Source organism: Macaca fascicularis, chromosome 12 (assembly GCF_037993035.2).
Source record: "Macaca fascicularis isolate 582-1 chromosome 12, T2T-MFA8v1.1".
NCBI lineage: Eukaryota > Metazoa > Chordata > Mammalia > Primates > Cercopithecidae > Macaca > Macaca fascicularis.
This window is the reverse complement of record NC_088386.1, coordinates 35719387-35741187: the sequence shown is the minus strand read 5'-3', so window position 1 is coordinate 35741187 and position 21801 is coordinate 35719387. Positions and strand designations below refer to the sequence as shown.

General features: G+C 37.3%; 1 protein-coding gene across 4 annotated transcripts in view; it reads left to right on the top strand.

Annotated features, from left to right (window-relative positions):
* Positions 1-21801, top strand: part of LRP1B (LDL receptor related protein 1B) — a 1954889-nt gene that overhangs the window by 1903672 nt on the left and 29416 nt on the right. For 2 of the 4 annotated variants that reach the window (XM_015433154.3, XM_074008981.1), the window contains 3 exons: positions 1263-1437; positions 5502-5606; positions 6469-6582. In XM_015433154.3, the coding sequence (XP_015288640.3) occupies positions 1263-1437; positions 5502-5606; positions 6469-6582 (394 nt within the window). The remainder of the gene's footprint in view (positions 1-1262; positions 1438-5501; positions 5607-6468; positions 6583-21801) is intronic. The other 2 variants (XR_012421093.1, XM_005573071.4) reach the window with 1 other exon arrangement.

Genomic DNA, 21801 nt, shown 5'->3' with positions numbered 1-21801 from the left:
GTATAGAAATATTTGGGTGAAGTGTTCCTTTGTAATTGAGAAAATTGTCTGTGATGCTCAATGAGAAATGGCCTTCAAAACAATAGGTTCAGATTACAGGGAGCTTCATGACTGATGGGAATATTAGTCTCTTACCTTAGAAAAGGATAATAGCCTAGATTTCTGTTATTATTCCCCATGAATGATGGATCAGTTAGTCTCCCAGCTTGCTTTCCTCTTGCAGTTCCATGAGAGGTATAACTTGTCGTCTGCTCACCTGCTTAGGGATGCAGAAGATGCCTGGGTTTGTTCTGCTGCATGTACAGGGAGGCTTATTTCCACAAACTAAAGTCAGGTGCAGGGGTAGGAGTCCTCTGCTCACCACGTGGCTGACTGCCACTGTCACTGCTTGAGACTGTCATCACAGCACTTACTACTGTTACTGCTTGGGACCGTCATTACAAGACTGAATGAAGGAGCGAATGTAGAAATGAAAACTTAAGACAAAAGAAACTGCATTAAGGAAAGGGCCAAGGGAGGAAGAAGAGAGCTCCCTGCTTCTAGTGAGCAAAGGCAACCACCAAGCTTCTATAGCCTTTCGTATTTATTGGGTAATAAGAGCAGGTCGGCTGCTTAATTGATCACAGGTTCATATTGTTACTGGCAGGCTTCAATTATGCTTAATCATAAGAAACATTTGTGCCTGGATCATGACTGCCCTCAGCAGTCCTTCTGGGTGGCATACACAATTTGTCAGTTTGACAACATTCTGCATTTATGAGAAACAGTTTGTGGCTTACTCGTATAGCCTTCAGTGGTATACCGATTTGATCACAACCCTCATTCTTTTGGCCTCCAACAACCAAACATTACTCTGTTCTCTGGATGAAAAGAGGAATGAAGGAGGCAACAATAAATGACATCCAAAGAAATGTTAAGCATTTCTGTTCATTTCAAATTATACTTATGTTGTTCATTAGAAAGAAAGCGAAGGGAACTTGTTAACTTAAATATTCAGAACCAAACGAGTTTGTCAGCTAGCATTATAGCAATACAAGCTCTCTCCTCTTACCCAGAGGAAAATGATGCCTAACTCAAAGAGGAGAATCAATAGCCATTATTAAAGAATTCTACTTTATGTGTAATTATAAGCTGTTTTTACAAATTAATCTACCTATTGATTGATCATTTTTAAGTAATAAATGAAAGGGTCACCTTTATTATGACTGAAGAAAAATGTCCTGTAATATAATTTTATTTTTCTGTTGTACCTTTTTTCCTAGACGTGTGCCACTACTATTGTGTGAATTCTGAGTCATGTACCATTGGGGATGATGGAAGTGTTGAATGTGTCTGTCCAACACGCTATGAAGGACCAAAATGTGAGGTTGACAAGTGTGTAAGGTGCCATGGGGGGCACTGCATTATAAATAAAGACAGTGAAGATATACTTTGCAAGTAAGTGGATATCCAGCTTAACTTATAAAAGCATTTGGACCCCAATGGACATTGCAGTTCAGTAATAAATTGTAAAAACTTTGTAGATAGTTTTTATTCTAAAATTCTGTATTGTGCCCATTGTAGTTTTAATGGCTAGAGAATAAATCTAGTTCATTTTAATTTAACCCGAACTTACTCAACATCTATTGAGAATATCTGGGAATTATGAAAATCTATTATGTAATAAGATGGTCATATTATTCCCTATACCAAATATTCCTAAGCAAGAAATGCTGGCATTCAGCATACTTCCAAAAACTACATGTAATATTATTCAATTAGATTAGCTCAGGCTTTTAATTGTTTCATCATTGTTATTGACAGTAAGTAGGTTTGCTTTTCTGTTGCGAATTGATTTGTCAAAGGAGGAGCAAAAGACCTGTCTAATGAAAACACACATTGATCCTTTTTTTTTTTTTTAATCTGACTTTGAACATTATGATCTAAAGCAAACAGAAGGAATAATGTGTTCTGGGAAGTAATTAAAACAAAAATCTTCGAGGTTGACTTTCATTGCACTGCCTTTTACCCTTTGGCTTTAAGATTAAGTGAATGGAGAACGGAACATCGCGGCTAAAGGGTGGTGCCATTCAGTTTCTATTGTGAAACAAGTCTATGCCACTGAGGTTAGAGATCAATCCTCACTCCAGACCTCTTTTAACAGCTTTTTAAAGGAAGGGCTTATAAAGGACTGGACTCTATCACTTGCCTTGCTTGGGAGTATAATAAATAAGAATATGAGATAGGAAAGCATGCCATAAAGTGTCCATGTCACAGCTTCCACTGAGAGCTCGCCAAGGGTGCCGGATGAGTTATGTTGCTCTGCCAAACAAGGCCCAATAAAATTTTATTACAAACAACATCAACAATTTTTATTTACTCTCATTTTAGAATTTACTCTAAATATGATTTGTATTATCATTATGAATGACATTTACACAAACCTGCAAAATTGGGATATTTGAAAGTACATTTTTTAGTAAAGTAATTGAAAATATGATTGATATATAAATATCTGCCTTGGATAAGTACATAAAAGTGAAACACATTTTCATATAAACTATCCAAATCATGTTTCCTCATAAAGCTCATTTGTTCTTTGTGATGAAACTGTAGCATGACAGAACTGTATTTCAATTAGTGAGTGTACATTGTTCTCTATGTCCTGTGCACCATATCAGGATAAGCTACGGAATCTTCTTTACAATTCTATTCCACTTACCCCAGAGATCATGGGCTATCATATGAGAAATGGTGTTAGCCAAAGTTTCCTACTCATTTTACCTTGGAAAAGCTCATGTGAATGTGCAGAGCCTCTTCCCTTTATGTAAGGAAGAAAGGGCAGAGCTCAGGGCCCCTCAGTATCGCTTGCTATCCAGTCAAAAATGCCTTCTCCTAAATAGAAACACCAGATTCTCACAATGAGCAGGCTATTGAGGTGCAGCATAAGAGTTTGTGTTTTTTAAGTGATCTTTTTGGAAGTGTATAGGTAAGAATGGATAAATAACAATTGCTAACAATGAGGAGATAGTGGAACTTTTAAAATAGGGAGTATAGTAATACTTGATTTATTAAACAGGCTATATAACACTTGAACATGACAATACAAACATAATTCTTTGGATTTTCTGAAATCTGTTAGAAGATTAAAGTTCGTTTTTATTTCTATGATACTTTTCACATTAGCATTAAAATGAAGTTATGGTGCTGTTGGAATTTCTGTTTCATAGGTAAAGAACAGATAGTAAAACAAAATTGCAATAAAATTAATCATTTTTACTTAATTAGGAAAATTCAAGCCATCAAGTATATTTGTGATTTCAAATAGGCAGTTGTGTTTCTAATGAACAGCCTATGAACTATTAAGTAGAACAGGTACTCTATGAAGTATAGTGAGTATAATCTTTAAAACAGAGCCAATTGCATATTTTTCTCTTTTCAGGAAATCAAAGTGAATACTGGTAAGGAAAGACTTGATCATAATCTTGAATAACCTAAATTATGTCTTTTTGATGAGCATTGCCATGGGAATTATTTGTGTGGACTGAATAGTAATTAACTTTTGGAAAATGATACAACACATATTCTCTCTCTCTGTGTGTGTGTGTGTGTGTGTGTGTGTGTGCATGTGTGCTGAATGCCTCTAAAAAGAAAATTATTATGAAATATGAGCTGCACTCTTTGATGTATTGTAATGATTTAAACTATTTGTATTTCACGTTTAAAATGTCTACAAATTTCTATCTTCAATTTAGGATTCAAACAAAAACTTTAGAAGGAAAAAGAGGCAACATATTCTGTATTCATTGGAAGCAGAGGTTTCAAAGCAATCAATTAGTTTTTTTTTTTTGTCTCTTTTAGATGAGATTTGTTATACAGTTATTTTTTTTGTAGGAAATCATTTAATGTATAATGAGCTAATTTTCCCTTTTGAGGCCATTCCTTTGATAAAACAAGAAACTAATTTTTTGACCTTAGGATTTTCAAAGAGGCTGTGCACGGAGGACAAGTAAAAGTCCCTTAGATGCACTTAGTCTATCAGACACCAATACCACTGATTGCTTATTAATTCACTGAATCCATATTGGGGTGCCTCTATAGGTTATAAAGGATGGGATAGTCTTTGTACAAACTTGAGACCACCCTCCCCTTCTCTATGTCTTGTTCTGTTTCCCTATATCTTTATTTCACATTTTATACATAGTTACACTGCTCACTGCTCTTGTTTATCTTGAAAAGAAATGTGATTTCACAATCTAAGCTTTTCAGAAATATCTTCAGATTAAATACCAATGAATGTTAAAAGCAGTTGAGGGAATTTTCAGTAGCTGCACGACCCACATGAGGTAAAATGAACATGCACAGAATAAATGAACTACATGCCAACCAATTATTTTTAGGCATCTCACCTATCATTAGAAATCACCCTATGACAGACGTACTACAACAGATATCCATCGTGGAGAGGATCAAAGTGATCAAGCGATATTGTAGCCGGATTATTTTGTCAAGGTTATGTCCAGATGCACTGTGATACCATTGATTGTTTCATAGCAGCTAATACTGACATGACCACATATTCAGAATTGCCAGCATGATCTGCTGTTAATTCTGGTTTTGACTCACAGAGTAGGTCCCTGGATAGTTTGAAATGTTGATGCACATTTCTGCATTCACTCAACAGGTTTCACTGTCCAATCTAATTGTTTGAGTATTTATTTAAAAAATGTAACATGGCAAGTAAAAAAATCTGTGTTTTTCCTAGTATTATCATGTTTATTTTTACGATGTAGCAGTAGTTATTTATTCTTATCCCTAACATGCGATGTGACTTTAAACTTAGAAACATTTTGGTAAGTTTCAAGAAAGCTTGTCTCATTACTTTGTTGTCATATTGCACATCGCCCCTGTAATATAACTGATTTTTTGCTGTTGTTGTTGTTGTTATGAACTACTCCATGTTTTTTTATGTTAGAATAAAAATAGTTCGACATTAGTTACAATACATATTCAAAGAGAAACAGTGGAATAAAAGTGGCTACAGGATAACCCTCCACTTTCTTCTGAAATGTGGGGTCTAAAAGTCCTAGCATTCTTTGAAACAGATTTTCCACTTTAGAAGAAAAGCTAAAGCACTTTTTTCCAGAGTGCTTGATCATGTGGTTTATCATTCACACAGACGTCACCAAACCCTACTTACATGAAAAAGCGACAAGATATTGATGCTAATGTCCCCCGGAAGTGTAAATGATAGACATTAGAGTATATTTTTTTGCACAAATGTTTATATTAAATGAACTGGTTGAAAATTTGAAAATTATCAGAAGGAAAATGTTATGGCATCATTCTGACATAAATTAAATAAAATCTGCCTCTAGTGGGTCAGACATCCTGAAAACTTCCTTTTAACCAGCCACTCCATCTCTCCTATATGATGAATATTCTCATCCACAGAGAGTTTATGTCAGTTTTCAGCAATAATGTTGCCAATAACAATGAAATTTTTTTCTTTGTTGTTGCAGCTGCACTAATGGAAAGATTGCCTCTAGCTGTCAGTTATGTGATGGCTACTGTTACAATGGTGGCACATGCCAGCTGGACCCGGAGACAAATGTACCTGTGTGTCTGTGAGTATTTAATCAAGTCATGGGCATTTTATAATAAGCCTTTGTATGTACATGAAATCCCCGTTCTATTATTCTCCTTTCCTGGGGTAATTTTAAATGAGTGTTTCATGGACATCTCTGATCAAGTATTGTCCCTCATCAGCTCACGTGCTGCAGAATCTCCTCCTTCATCAAATTGCTAATGATTTCATGAGGAAGAGCTCATTCTGTTCTTAGCATCATACCATTTCAGACATGCATAGACCTTTGAACTTGGAAATGCCAGAGAAAATTGTAATAATTCTATTGACCTTATTCTCATATGTGAAGCCCAGAGATAATCATCTTTTATGAATCCTTTGGTACTTATGGCCATTTTTTTCAAAAGAACTTGTAATATTCTTTCAAATGTATAATGCTATTTGATGTTTGTATGAGACATAGACTGTTTTATTATGTAAACCTACTAAGCCCCTGGCTGCTTTAGAATAACTTGAGTGTCTGGGTTTCTCAACACCTAGGAAAAATATTGGGTATATCCATAGTGCTCCTGAGAAAATCTGGAATTTAATATTTTCCCCCCTCCATGATCTGATTATCCAGAGTGGATAATTTGAAATAAAATCATTCAGATTACATGGTCACTGTTGGGAGTTTCATCACTGTTTGACTGGAAGGATGATGCCCACGTATAACCCACATCTGCATCCCGCTCCCGACCTTGTCAGAGTAGCATGTGATGAGTGTGTTTGAGAGAGGAGTGAGCATATCTGGGAACCTTTCGTTCAAATGTTACTATCTCTGTATGAAATGAATTTAAAACATATTTAGCAACAAAAAAGTCAGACGCTTTATTTAGCTGTATTTTACTGAAATTCTGCAGATGCTCTGTGGGGTTTAAAAGTCAGCGCTGTGACCAGAAAGAGAACCCTTGTGATCACTACTGTCAGAATGAGGGGATTTGCACTTTAACTGCGTTTAATGAGCCGAGATGCAAGTAGGTTTAACCTTCCACTTACCGCTGCGCTTCGTGTGACATCATTTCAGGCCACAGTTCATTGGTTTAAATCATGAACATCCACATGCATTTCACAGAGTATACTTAATCTCGGGGCTCATCTGTGTCATACACACTTAACCTTTGCTTCACTCACCAACAAGTGTTTGCACCACAGACTGCTAGAGTGTCTAGAAATATAATACATGTAAAAGCTCGTGGAACTGTTTAATAAAAATACATTTGCTAGAAAAGAGTAGCTTTTAATTAGAGAAGTACAGAAGCAGGTGTTTTAAGACTATTTCTGTGTACTATATTTGGAATGCTAATTTTTATTTAGTAACTGACTTTTTATTTCAAACACAGATGAAGTGCTATATTTTGTTTTCCAAAATTTTACTGAGAACTGCCCTACCTTCATCAGTAAGACCCTCTTTACAGATGAAAAGTCTTAGAGTAAGACCTTTTTTACAGTCTGAAAAATTTTCAGAAACTTTGTTTCTTAATACTTTAAATCATTCTTTCTTGATTCAGTTTGTAGTGTTTTGAACATATATGCAAAGTAAACTCATCTCCTCTGAGAAATTTCTAGGATCACCTTTGGGGTAACTGTCAATGTTCATCACAATGGAAATTATTTTTGCATTGTGCCTTTGAGCTTTAGAGATCAATCATATCTGGCATATAATCCTTAATAACCAGTGTCATAATGAGTAGCCCTGATTGGAATCTGATCACTTCCAGTAATCTCAAAGTACCTAGTAGTGGTTTTAAAGCACAATTGTATTAAAATTCAGGTATTTTATTACCAAAATGCTACTATTTTATTCATAATGAATTGCTGAGACTTGAGGCAGAGGCTTGAGCTGAAGGAGTTTTGTGGTGAAGGTGATACTTGTTGGCATGTAAAGGAAAGTCTTGTAGATCACCCACAGGGACTCTACATCAAAAGGTTTGACAACACTTCAATTAACAAGTGATTAGGGCTTGAACTTGGGTATTGCAACAAGAGAAAAGAATGAAGAGAACAATAGATTCATTAACATTTCAGAGTTAGTATATCTAAGGTTCTCCTTGGCCAAAAATTGATTCAGGTACTTATTTTATTTCTATTTTAGAACACCAGTAATGCTTCCTCTGAATCCCAGTCTTCGTTTGTCCTGCCCCTGTCTCACTAATTCTGGGCAAAATATATCCATTTCAGGCCCACTTTTCCCACCCAAAAATAGATCTCAGGATGACTCCCTGTCCAGAGAACGTACCTGTGTTACGAGAATAAAAATCTCTCATGGGTGTAGCAGCCCACATTGATTTTTTTTTCCACTTTGTGCTCTTACTAAGTATCATCAAAGTCATACAATTTAAAAATAATTGGCCTAACTGATAAACACATCCAGGAAAAAATATATTAATTGTGGGAGTTTAGAGCAACCTCTCCTACTTTTGTGTACTTGTGTCTCTATCTCTGTTTGTATCTTTGGAAATGTGTGTACCTTGGTCTTCTATGCCTTAAAATCTATTCTGATAGTGGGCATAATGTGTATACAATCAACCCTCTATATCCCTACACTCCACATTTGTGGGCTCAACCAAGTGCAAATCAGAAGTATTAGGAAAGAAAAATTGTGTCTGTGTTGACCCCATACAGACTTTTTCTTTCCAAATTTTTCTGTGCAGACTTTCCCAGGTTGTTATTCTCTAAATAATACAGCAAAACAACTATTTACATAGCATTTACATTGTATTAGGTATGATAAATAATCTGGAGATGTTACACATATAGCGGAGGGTGTGCATAGCTTATATGCAAATACGATGCCATATTTTTTATCTGGGACTTGAGCATCCGAAGATTTTGGTATCCAAGGAAAGTCTTGGAACCAGTTCCCCACAGATACTGAAGACGACTCTACTGCATTCCTCACCTACTTAAACCATATAAGAAGCAAGGAAGAATTACACTCTGTTATTGTTTATTCATCAATTCCTTTACTAAATATTTAGTAATAATCTATGATGAGTGAGTCTCTAAAATTTTGAAGTCAATGACAGCTAAAACTGACCTAGCAAATACTCTGTACCATGTACTGTGTTAAGCCCTATACACATTTTATGTGTGTAGACTGTTAACCGTAAGTATTATTATTATCTAATTGTTATTCCGTTTTCATAGATTACAACATTAAGGTCACACACTAGGAAGGGGTCTGAGACTCAGACCAGTCCTGTTCAATTCTAAAGTCCGTACCCTGGTTAAAATTCTTACACTGCATTGCAGTCTTTATGCTGTAACAATCTCAATAGTTTTTACTTCAGAGGAACTTAAAATTCATTTTGGGAAGATGAATCGCTTTTAGAAAATTAAAATATTATTTGATAATTATTATAATAGAAATATGACCAAAGTGCTCTGGGAAAACAATTGAATAGAGATGAATGAATGATTCCTACTGGGAGAGTGGGAGGCTTTATACATGAAGACACATTTTCACAGTATTTTTAGAAAACATATTGTAGGTTTATAGGAAAGAAGGGATTGAAAATCTTTTTCAAAAGAGGGTATAGCACAATCAAAGGAGAATAGGTCTAAAAATAAAAGATAAAGGTAGCTGAGAATAGAAAAAGGTTATATGCACAACAGGAGAAGAGAAGGCTCAAGAGATATATTGGGGACAGTTTATTAGGTACATTTTATACCAGGACACAAGAGTCAGTTTATGGAAAGACGATTAGAAAATTAAGGTTGGAACCCTCAGAAATACCACTATTTGCTGCTGTCTCAAACAGGAATCAACAAAAGTAAAGGAGAAGATTTAGAAGTTGAGGGAGATTTACTGAAGAGTAGATTCCTACAAATCAAAGGAATAGAGTGCCAATGAGTATCAACTCCAGACAGTTCAAAGAGGACAAGTGTTATAAGTGGTTTATTGGATTTCTCAGTTAGACAGCCATTGTGAAAGATGTTTTGGAAGCACTATAGAGATAGAAACCAGACTATAGTTAAATAATTGAAAGGAGAAGAAGTTGTGAAAAATGTAGATTATTTTCTGAAAACTCGGTTATGAATTAAATGAAAAAAACCAGTAAGTAGTATCTAGAGGAAAATATTTTTATGACAAGAAAGACTAATGTATTTAAGAAGACTGTTTTGCACTGTTCAAGGCCTGCTATTAGGACCTGGGAAGGAGAGAGAGATGGTTCAGGAGGATTTCACACTCATGTTCTCAGATTTGAAATTTCCAGAATATGTAAGATTGCCCTTGTTTTACCTAGGATATTTATAAATCACATGGTACTAAAATGTAAATGAGTATAAGTAAAATGTAAAAAAAGTGTCAATGATCATGGACAATAAAAAAAAAAAGAGTCCAGCTAAGGGAATATGAAATCCTCAGATATCTTTCTAGTGGTCAATTCTCCTCACCAGAGGAGATTTTTGGAAATAGTTTTTAGTCACGGATATCAATTGGCAGTGGTCATGTATTGTTAATGAAAAGTAAGTATGCACTGTTTCATCTAAAAACCTTTACGGGAAACAGACATTGCCTTCAGAGATACAATATAGTGCTTGCTTTAGTTTTGCTGGTAATATATTTTTATTTTCTTCATAGATTGAAAAACTATTTGAATTGTGCAAAACTTATGCACTTTTGGACTATCCATATAGTATCCAGATCTATGAAGGTGATAGTTTTTTTCACATAGAAATGTTATCACTATAGCCTTCAATTTAAGGAATAAATTTGTTCCTTGAAAGGATTCACTTTGTCTCCTGATGGTCATTTTTACTAATAATTATGTGTGGAATAAAAAGAAAACTCCAAGAGAAGCCTAGAAAAAATAATAAAAACTAGTCTTTTTTCGCATTTATTTGTGGGACATTTTTACATTTATTAAAGTAGATATATTAAATAATATAAAAACAATGTATTTTTTTAAAAAAATAGAATGTTATTTTGACAATGTTTGTACTATTAAATACGTTTTATTGTGAGCTATAGAAATCACTACTACTGTGAAGAATTATTGAACTCAATCGTAACTTGACCATGCCTTCCTCCCTTCTAAGATTTCTCCCTAGTGTTAGACTATTATTACATTGAATTTAAGGGTTTTTTTTTTTTTTTTTTGTAAACTTACCTCCCCAGCATTACTTCTCAGCAATATCCACAATAGATTTCATGCTCCGAAATTAAAGAAATGTAATTACCCTACCTGCCCCACTACTACTATCTTATTAACATGAACACAGGCACACACACACATATACTCACTGCATAACACAGCACCATTCCACACTTAAGTGTCTATGCTCAAATAGCTCACTGAACCCAAATGTGTCTCCTACCTTTTTTTCCTAGTTAACCCTTATTATCTCATCCGTCTCACCTCAGGTATCCCTTTGTGTGGCACATAGCTAGTGAATAGTAAATACTGATTGAATTGGAGTTAAGATCTCTAAATAAATTAAATTTCAGTGAGAAAATAACATATATGTATATACATGTTATACATGTAATGTATATGTGTGTATATACATATAACATATGTGTGTGTATATACATATGTGTGTGTATATATGTACATATATACAAATATATAGGCTTTTTTTTTTTTTCATTTTATGGGCTGAATTGTGCCTCCCTCTCCCTGAATTCATATGTTGAAGACCTGATACCCAGTATCTTGGAATGGGACTGTATTTGGAGATAGGGCCTTTGAAGAGGTGATTGAGTTTAAAATGGCCAGGTGTGGTGGCTCACACCTGTAATCCCAGCACTTTGGCATGCCAAGACAGGCGGCTCACTTGAGGTCAGTAGTTCAAGACTAGCCTGGCCAACGTAGTTCAAGACTAACCTGGTCAACATGGTGAAACCCTATCCCTACTAAAAATACAAAAATTATACAGGCATGATGGTGCATGCCTGTAGTCCTAGCTACTTGGGAGGCTAAGGCAGGAGAATGGCTTGAAGCCAGGAGGCGGAGGTTGCAGTGAGCTGAGACTGCGCCATTGCACTCCAGCCTGGGCGACAGAGCAAGACTCTGTTTTTTTTTTTTTTTTTTTTAAATGTTTCATTATGGTGATTCCAAATCCAATTTGACTGGTGTCTTTGTAAGAAGGGTGATAAGAACAGAGAGGGAGGTATCAGACACATTGTACACACAGCGATGACCTTGTGAATGAACAGACCATGTGAAGGCAGCTCTCTGTAAGCCAAGAAGAGAGGCCTCAAAAGAGACCAAAATGTGCTGACACCTCAATCCCAGCCTTCCAGCTTTTGAGAAGATAAACTTCTGTTGTGTAAGCCACCCAGTCTTTGTGACTTTTATGGCAGCCATAGCAAACTAATGAATATTCTGATACCAGAATTGTGGTGCTGCTGTAACAAATACCGAAAAATGTGACTGTGGCTTTGGAGTTGGGTAATGGGAAGAAGATGGCAGAATGTTGAGGGACATGTGGATTAAAAAAAAAAAAAAAAAAGCCTCAATTACTTTTAAGAGATTATTGGATATTAAAGTTACTTCTGGTGAAGTCTCAGAAAGGGGGCACATGTTTTTGGAAACCAGAGGAAAGGTAATCTTTGTTAAAAGGTGACAAAGAGCTCCACTGAACTCCGTTCTGTCTAGTGTTTTGTGGAAGGTAGAAATTGCAAGTGATTAATTTTACATTTAGCAGAGACTATGCAAAATGTGAAAGTCATGGCCTGGTTTCTCCTTGCTGCTGATAGTAAACAATGAGAGGGGAAAGATAAACTGAAGGAATTGTTAAGTGAAATTGAAAATTTAGAAAATTCTCAGCCTCGTCATGTTGCAAAATTAAGTAGAAAGTATGTTTTGAAGAAGAAATCAAGGGTAGGACTGAACAGTCATTTGTTATAAAGGATTATAGGTGTGGCTCATGGATTCAACCACCTCAGTATAACTGCTGCCATTTGTACTAAAGGGGTCAGAGAAAGGGCAAAATGAAGGAAGACCACTGGATTTTTTATGTGTCACCAGATGCAGTTTGGCTGGCAAATCCATTGGTGGCCAGTCTATTAAGAACATATTTTCAGACCAGGTGTGGTGGCTCATGCCTATAACCACAGCACTTTGGGATACCTAGGTAGGAGGATCACTAGAGCTCAGAAATTCAGGCCCAGCCTGAGCAAAATGGCAAAAGTTGCCCATCTCTACAAAAAAAGATAAAAAATTAGCCAGGCATGGGCCCGGAACGGTGACTGACGCCTGTAATCCCATCACTTCGGGAGGCCGAGGTAGGAGGATCACGAGGTCAGGAGATGGAGACCATCCTGGCTAACATGTTGAAACCCCGTCTCTAATAAAAATACGAAAGAATTAGCCGGGCGAGGTGGAGGGCACCTGTAGTCCCAGCTACTCAGGAGGCTGAGGCAGGAGAATGGCGTGAACCCAGGAGGCAGAGCTTGCAGTAAGTGGAGATTGCGCCACTGTACTCCAGCCTGGGCGACAGAGCGAGACTCCGTCTCAAAAAAAATAATAATAATAAAATATATATATATATATATATATGTATATAGAGAGAGATATAGATATACAGCCAGCCATGGTGGTGTGCGCCTATGGTCCTAGCTACTTGGGAGACTGATCTAGGAGGATCACCTGAGCTGGGGAAGTTGAGGCTGCAGTGAGTTGTGATTGCTTCACTGCATTTCAGCCTGGGCAATGTTATCTCAAAAATAAAACAAATAAACATATTTTTTATTGGTTTTTGCACATTTCCATAGCCTCTTTTTGGTTATATATCCTCCGCAGCACAGCGACCACTCCCCTTGCAGACTCCTACCACTGACGACTAGGGAGATATGGAAATGTACGAATAAACTTCTCCTAGATGTAAATCACCAGTGCTTGGCATTCACAAAGGGACATAGTAGAGGAGAGTGAGGAGGTCAGGGACTCCTCGCTTTAGAAGTATTCCTCCTGTTTTCTGGATTTTGAATGCATATTTAAATTTATATTCTGCTCACATCAGTCTCCTATGTTGACAACACTAGAGGGAATCATTTATTGACCAGTATCTTCACTATCAAAGGTGAGCCAGACAGTAAAGAAGTTCTGTTGATTCCGCAAGAAGAAACGTTAACAGGAAAGAATTCAAATTCTGGATTCGGACTTCCCTGGATTCAGATACATATTCCTCCATTACTGCTGGTAAAGCCTATTAGCCTCTCCAAACCTTAGTTTCTTCCTCTTTAAGATGATCATACTAGTATGCACATATAAAAACTTCCATAGGAAAGAAATGCTATGTGGGGACAGATACAACTAATCTTAAAATCTGTGCTTAGTGACACTAGGTCTTTTTTATTTCTGCATGACTTTGTTATTAAAACTAGCTTTTATTTTTGAATGTTGAAGGTGTATCACTGTGATATATGGTCTTGTTGAGGTAACTTGCTGGAGTTTCCTTGGGCATTCCATACTATAGCTTCTATTTTCCCAAGAAGCTCCTGGCTAAAGTTTTGTCATTGTAGTCAAGTAGCAAAAATTAAAAGTCTGTATTTTTGTACATATTTCATTTTCTTCTGATTTTTTAATACTAATTCTTCTGAGAAATTACTAAACGTTCTCTATATACCTAAAGGCACCTAACTCAATTATTTCTCCATTCGAACAGAGAATAATATAAACTATTTCCTCGCATACTATAATTTAAAAAAACAAATTTTCAAAGCCAGTATTAAATTCACCTTCCCTATTTTATTATTTATGAGACCATAAACTTTTTTAGAAATAAAAAATTAGCAATTCTGAGAATTTCTTACAATATCCACGTTTCCTAGTATTTCCCACTGTTATTTTGGTTTCTGTTCAGTTCCTCTAAGTGTGTCTATGTAAATATACTTTTGCAGATTATATACTAAAAAATGAGACCCTATGATACACACTCTTTTTTTTTAAATTAATTTATTATTATTATACTTTAAGTTGTAGGGTACATGTGCATAACGTGCAGGTTTGTTACATATGTATACTTGTGCCATGTTGGTGTGCTGCACCCATCAACTCGTCATTTACATCAGGTATAACTCCCAATGCAATCCCTCCCCCCTCCCCCCTCCCCATGATAGGCCCTGGTGTGTGATGTTCCCCTTCCTGAGTCCAAGTGATCTCATTGTTCAGTTCCCACCTATGAGTGAGAACATGCGGTGTTTGGTTTTCTTTTCTTGTGATAGTTTGCTAAGAATGATGGTTTCCATCTGCATCCATGTCCTACAAAGGACACAAACTCATCCTTTTTGATGGCTGCATAGTATTCCATGGTGTATATGTGCCACATTTTCTTAATCCAGTCTGTCACTGATGGACATTTGGGTTGATTCCAAGTCTTTGCTATTGTGAATAGTGCTGCAATAAACATACGTGTGCATGTGTCTTTATAGCAGCATAATTTATAATCCTTTGGGTATATACCCAGTAATGGGATGGCTGGGTCATATGGTACATCTAGTTCTAGATCCTTGAGGAATCGCCATACTGTTTTCCATAATGGTTGAACTAGTTTACAATCCCACCAACAGTGTAAAAGTGTTCCTATTTCTCCACATCCTCTCCAGCACCTGTTGTTTCCTGACTTTTTAATGATCGCCATTCTAACTGGTGTGAGATGGTATCTCATTGTGGTTTTGATTTGCATTTCTCTGATGGCCAGTGGTGATGAGCATTTTTTCATGTGTCTGTTGGCTGAATGAATGTCTTCTTTTGAGAAATGTCTGTTCATATCCTTTGCCCACTTTTTGATGGGGTTGTTTGTTTTTTTCTTGTAAATTTGTTTGAGTTCTTTATAGGTTCTGGATATTAGCCCTTTGTCAGATGAGTAGATTGCAAAAATTTTCTCCCATTCTGTAGGTTGCCTGTTCACTCTGATGGTAGTTTCTTTTGCTGTGCAGAAGCTCTTTAGTTTAATGAGATCCCATTTGTCAATTTTGGCTTTTGCTGCCGTTGCTTTTGGTGTTTTAGACATGAAGTCTTTGCCCATGCCTATGTCCTGAATGGTACTACCTAGGTTTTCCTCTAGAGTTTTTATGGTATTAGGTCTAACATTTAAGTCTCTAATCCATCTTGAATTAATCTTCGTATAAGGAGTAAGGAAAGGATCCAGTTTCAGCTTTCTACTTATGGCTAGCCAATTTTCCCAGCACCATTTATTAAATAGGGAATCCTTTCCCCATTTCTTGTTTCTCTCAGGTTTGTCAAAGATCAAATGGCTGTAGATGTGTGGTATTATTTCTGAGGACTCTGTTCTGTTCCATTGGTCTATATCTCTGTTTTGGTACCAGTACCATGCTGTTTTGGTTACTGTAGCCTTGTAGCATAGTTTGAAGTCAGGTAGCGTGATGCCTCCAGCTTTGTTCTTTTGACTTAGGATTGTCTTGGAGATGCGGGCTCTTTTTTGGTTCCATATGAACTTTAAAGCAGTTTTTTCCAATTCTGTGAAGAAACTCATTGGTAGCTTGATGGGGATGACATTGAATCTATAAATTACCTTGGGCAGTATGGCCATTTTCACGATATTGATTCTTCCTATCCATGAGCATGGAATGTTCTTCCATTTGTTTGTGTCCTCTTTTATTTCACTGAGCAGTGGTTTGTAGTTCTCCTTGAAGAGGTCCTTTACATCCCTTGTAAGTTAGATTCCTAGGTATTTTATTCTCTTTGAAGCAATTGTGAATGGAAGTTCATTCTTGATTTGGCTCTCTGTTTGTCTGTTACTGGTGTATAGGAATGCTTGTGATTTTTGCACATTAATTTTGTATGCTGAGACTTTGCTGAAGTTGCTTATCAGCTTAAGGAGATTTTGGGCTGAGACAATGGGTTTTTCTAAATATACAATCATGTCATCTGCAAACAGGGACAGTTTGACTTCTTCTTTTCCTAACTGAATACCCTTGATTTCTTTCTCTTGCCTAATTGCCCTAGCCAGAACTTCCAACACTATGTTGAATAGGAGTGGTGAGAGAGGGCATCCCTGTCTTGTGCCAGTTTTCAAAGGGAATTTTTCCAGTTTTTGCCCATTCAGTATGGTATTGGCTGTGGGTTTTTCATAAATAGCTCTTATTATTTTGAGGTACATTCCATCAATACCGAATTTATTGAGCGTTTTTAGCATGAAGGGCTGTTGAATTTTGTCAAAAGCCTTTTCTGCATCTATTGAGATAATCATGTGGTTCTTGTCTTTGGTTCTGTTTCTATACTGGATTATGTTTATTGATTTGCGAATGTTGAACCAGCCTTGCATCCCAGGGATGAAGCCCACTTGATCATGGTGGATAAGCTTTTTGATGTGTTGCAGAATCCGGTTTGCCAGTATTTTATTGAGGATTTTTGCATCAATGTTCATCAGGGATATTGGTCTAAAATTCTCTTTTTTTGTTGTGTCTCTGCCAGGCTTTGGTATCAGGATGATGTTGGCCTCATAAAATGAGTTAGGGAGGATTCCCTCTTTTTCTATTGATTGGAATAGTTTCAGAAGGAATGGTAGCAGCTCATCCTTGTACCTCTGGTAGAATTCAGCTGTGAATCCATCTGGTCCTGGACTTTTTTTGGTTGGTAGGCTATTAATTATTGCCTCAATTTCAGAGCCTGCTATTGGTCTATACAGGGATTCAACTTCTTCCTGGTTTAGTCTTGGAAGAGTGTAAGTGTCCAGGAAATTATCCATTTCTTCTAGATTTTCCAGTTTATTTGCGTAGAGGTGTTTATAGTATTCTCTGATGGTAGTTTGTATTTCTGTGGGGTTGGTGGTGATATCCCCTTTATCATTTTTAATTGCGTCGATTTGATTCTTCTCTCTTTTCTTCTTTATTAGTCTTGCTAGTGGTCTGTCAATTTTGTTGATCTTTTCAAAAAACCAACTCCTGGATTCATTGATTTTTTGGAGGGTTTTTTGTGTCTCTATCTCCTTCAGTTCTGCTCTGATCTTAGTTATTTCTAGCCTTCTGCTAGCTTTCGAATGTGTTTGCTCTTGCTTCTCTAGTTCTTTTAATTGTGATGTTAGAGTGTCAATTTTAGATCTTTCCTGCTTTCTCTTGTGGGCATTTAGTGCTATAAATTTCCCTCTACACACTGCTTTAAATGTGTCCCAGAGATTCTGGTATGGTGTATCTTTGTTCTCATTGGTTTCAAAGAACATCTTTATTTCTGCCTTCATTTCGTTATGTACCCAGTAGTCATTCAGGAGCAGGTTGTTCAGTTTCCATGTAGTTGAGCGGTTTTGATTGAGTTTCTTAGTCCTGAGTTCTAGTTTGATTGCACTGTGGTCTGAGAGACAGTTTGTTATAATTTCTGTTCTTGTACATTTGCTGAGGAGTGCTTTACTTTCAATTACGTGGTCGATTTTGGAGTAAGTACGATGTGGTGCTGAGAAGAATGTATATTCTGTTGATTTGGGGTGGAGAGTTCTATAGGTGTCTATTAGGTCTGCTTGCTGCAGAGATGAGTTCAATTCCTGGATATCCTTGTTAACTTTCTGTCTCGTTGATCTGTCTAATGTTGACAGTGGATTGTTGAAGTCTCCCATTAGTATTGTATGGGAGACTAAGTCTCTTTGTAAGTCTCTAAGGACTTGCTTTATGAATCTGGGTGCTCCTGTATTCGGTGCATATATATTTAGGATAGTTAGCTCTTCCTGTTGAATCGATCCCTTTACCATTATGTAATGGCCTTCTTTGTCTCTTTTGATCTTTGATGGTTTAAAGTCTGTTTTATCAGAGACTAGTATTGCAACCCCCGCTTTTTTTTGTTCTCCATTTGCTTGGTAAATCTTCCTCCATCCCTTTATTTTGAGCCTATGTATGTCTCTGCATGTGAGATGGGTCTCCTGAATACAGCAGACTGATGGGTCTTGACTCTTTATCCAGTTTGCCAGTCTGTGTCTTTTAATTGGAGCATTTAGTCCATTTACATTTAAGGTTAATATTGTTATGTGTGAACTTGATCCTGCCATTATGATATTAACTGGTTATTTTGATCGTTAGTTGATGCAGTTTCTTCCTAGCCTCGATGGTCTTTACATTTTGGCATATTTTTGCAATGGCTTGTACCGGTTGTTCCTTTCCATGTTTAGTGCTTCCTTCAGGGTCTCTTGTAAGGCAGGCCTAGTGGTGACAAAATCTCTAAGCATTTGCTTATCTGTAAAGGATTTTATTTCTCCTTCACTTATGAAACTTAGTTTGGCTGGATATGAAATTCTGTGTTTAAAATTCTTTTCTTTAAGAATGTTGAATATTGGCCCCCACTCTCTTCTGGCTTGGAGATTTTCTGCCGAGATATCTGCTGTTAGTCTGATGGGCTTCCCTTTGTGGGTAACCCGACCTTTCTCTCTGGCTGCCCTTAAGATTTTTTCCTTCATTTCAACTTTGGTGAATCTGGCAATTATGTGTCTTGGAGTTGCTCTTCTCGAGGAGTATCTTTGTGGCGTTCTCTGTATTTCCTGGATTTGAATGTTGGCCTGCCCTACTAGGTTTGGGAAGTTCTCCTGGATGATATCCTGAAGAGTGTTTTCCAACTTGGTTCCATTTTCCCCCTCACTTTCAGGCACCCCAATCAGACGTAGATTTGGTCTTTTTACATAATCCCATACTTCTTGCAGGCTTTGTTCCTTTCTTTTTCTTCTTTTTTCTTTTGGTTTCTCTTCTCGCTTCATTTCATTCATTTGATTGTCAATCGCAGATACTCTTTCTTCCAGTTGATCGAGTCAGTTACTGAAGCTTGTGCATTTGTCACGTATTTCTCGTGTCATGGTTTTCATCTATTTCATTTCATTTATGACCTTCTCTGCATTAATTACTCTGGCCATCAATTCTTCCACTTTTCTTTCAAGATTTTTAGTTTCTTTGCGCTGGGTACGTAATTCCTCCTTTAGCTCTGAGAAATTTGATGGACTGAAGCCTTCTTCTCTCATCTCGTCAAAGTCATTCTCCGTCCAGCTTTGATCCGTTGCTGGCGATGAGCTGCGCTCCTTTTCCGGGGGAGATGCGCTCTTATTTTTTGAATTTCCAGCTTTTCTGCCCTGCTTTTTTCCCATCTTTGTGGTTTTATCTGCCTCTGGTCTTTGATGATGGTGATGTACTGATGGGGTTTTGGTGTAGGTGTCCTTCCTGTTTGATAGTTTTCCTTGTAACAGTCAGGACCCTCAGCTGTAGGTCTGTTGGAGATTGCTTGAGGTCCACTCCAGACCCTGTTTGCCTGGGTATCAGCAGCAGAGGCTGCAGAAGATAGAATATTTCTGAACAGCAAGTGTACCTGTCTGATTCTTGCTTTGGAAGCTTCCTCTCAGGGGTTTACTCCACCCTGTGAGGTGTGGGGTGTCAGACTGCCCCTAGTGGGGGATGTCTCCCAGTTAGGCTACTCAGGGGTCAGGGACCCACTTGAGCAGGGAGTCTGTCCCTTCTCAGATCTCAACCTCCGTGTTGGGAGATCCACTGCTCTCTTCAAAGCTGTCAGACAGAGTCGTTTGCATCTGCAGAGGTTTCGGCTGCGTTTGTTATTGCCCTGTCCCCAGAGGTGGAGTCACAGGGACAGGCAGGTTTCCTTGAGCTGCTGTGAGCTCCACCCAGTTCGAGCTTCCCAGCAGCTTTGTTTACCTACTTAAGCCTCAGCAATGGCGGGCGCCCCTCCCCCAGCCTCGCTGCTGCCTTGCTGGTAGATCACAGACTGCTGTGCTAGCAATGAGGGAGGCTCTGTGGGTGTGGGACCCTCCCGGCCAGGTGTGGGATATGATCTCCTGGTGTGCCTGTTTGCTTAAAGCGCAGTATTGGGGTGGGAGTTACCCGATTTTCCAGGTGTTGTGTGTCTCAGTTCCCCTGGCTAGGAAAAGGGATTCCCTTCCCCCTTGCGCTTCCCAGGTGAGGCAATGCCTCGCCCTGCTTCAGCTCTCGCTGGTTGGGCTGCAGTAGCTGACCAGCACCGATCGTCCCGCACTCCCCAGTGAGATGAACCCAGTACCTCAGCTGAAAATGCAGAAATCACCGGTCTTCTGTGTCGCTCGCGCTGGGAGTTGGAGACTGGAGCTGTTCCTATTTGGCCATCTTGCTCCGCCCTCTATGATACACACTCTTATGTTTATTTACTATACATTACAAACAGCGTTGCATATTAATTTGTGTAATTAAATGCTTTTAGTTTTAATGGATGCTCAGTGTTCCATTATCTGCATTTTCCCTACTTTAACCAACACCGTATCATTCAGTAATTAGGTGTGTATGTGTTCATCTTTTACTACTTTTTTCTAGGATATAAACTTCTGTACATTTACATAAATGTCTGAGTACTCATATCATTAATTTTCTGAACTAACACTAAGAATTAGAAATATGTCCACTGTTATCGATTCAAGCTCACTGTCTCTTTGGGCAAGTTACATCCCCTCTGTGTGTCCCATTTCCCTTGTCTGTAAAATAATGGATTTGGACTAATTGAGAATACTATAAAACTATGAGGTTCATGTATTTAAATGTGAGTTCTATTTGGATTTTGTCTAGAAATGGTTACAGCTTGGGCCAGAATCACAGTCCCAGATACAATTTTCCCCAAATTTCTCTAAAATACTTATGTAGACACTGAAAAGACAAAGATTGTTACTAGCAACAAAATTAATGAGTAACAGAAAACCTATTGTTAACACTGTTGTTAACATTGAGGAACTAGTCATAACATTCTTGAGTCAAAAATACATATTTCTGTTTAATTTTCCTTTATGATTTCATGATTTATTTCCCTCATGCTCTAAAATAACATGGCAGTGTATGTCTAGGTATGTAAGTAGCCTAAATTATGCCCAACTACAGAAGAGAGAATCATCGTTTTCACCTCTTTCTTATTATAAATCCCTATGCCAGTAGACCCACAGACTATAAGAATTAGAATCTCAGCTTTCTGTTCCTTACCTTGTTCATACATTACCTGGTGAGATTAAAATATATATAATATATTTTATCTATATTTATACATATATATAATTTAAATATATTTATACATATAAATATTACAGTGCCAATATTCTCTTCTTATATCCATTCATCAACAGATATTTACTGACCAACTAGTCTATACCAGACACTATGCTATTCACTAGAGGACATATCAGTGAACAAAACAGACACAAAAAGAAAAATTGACTTTGTGGAACTTCATGTCTAAGAGGGTGAGGACAGAAAATAAAGAAAATAAATGTTTACGATATTGTTCAGTATG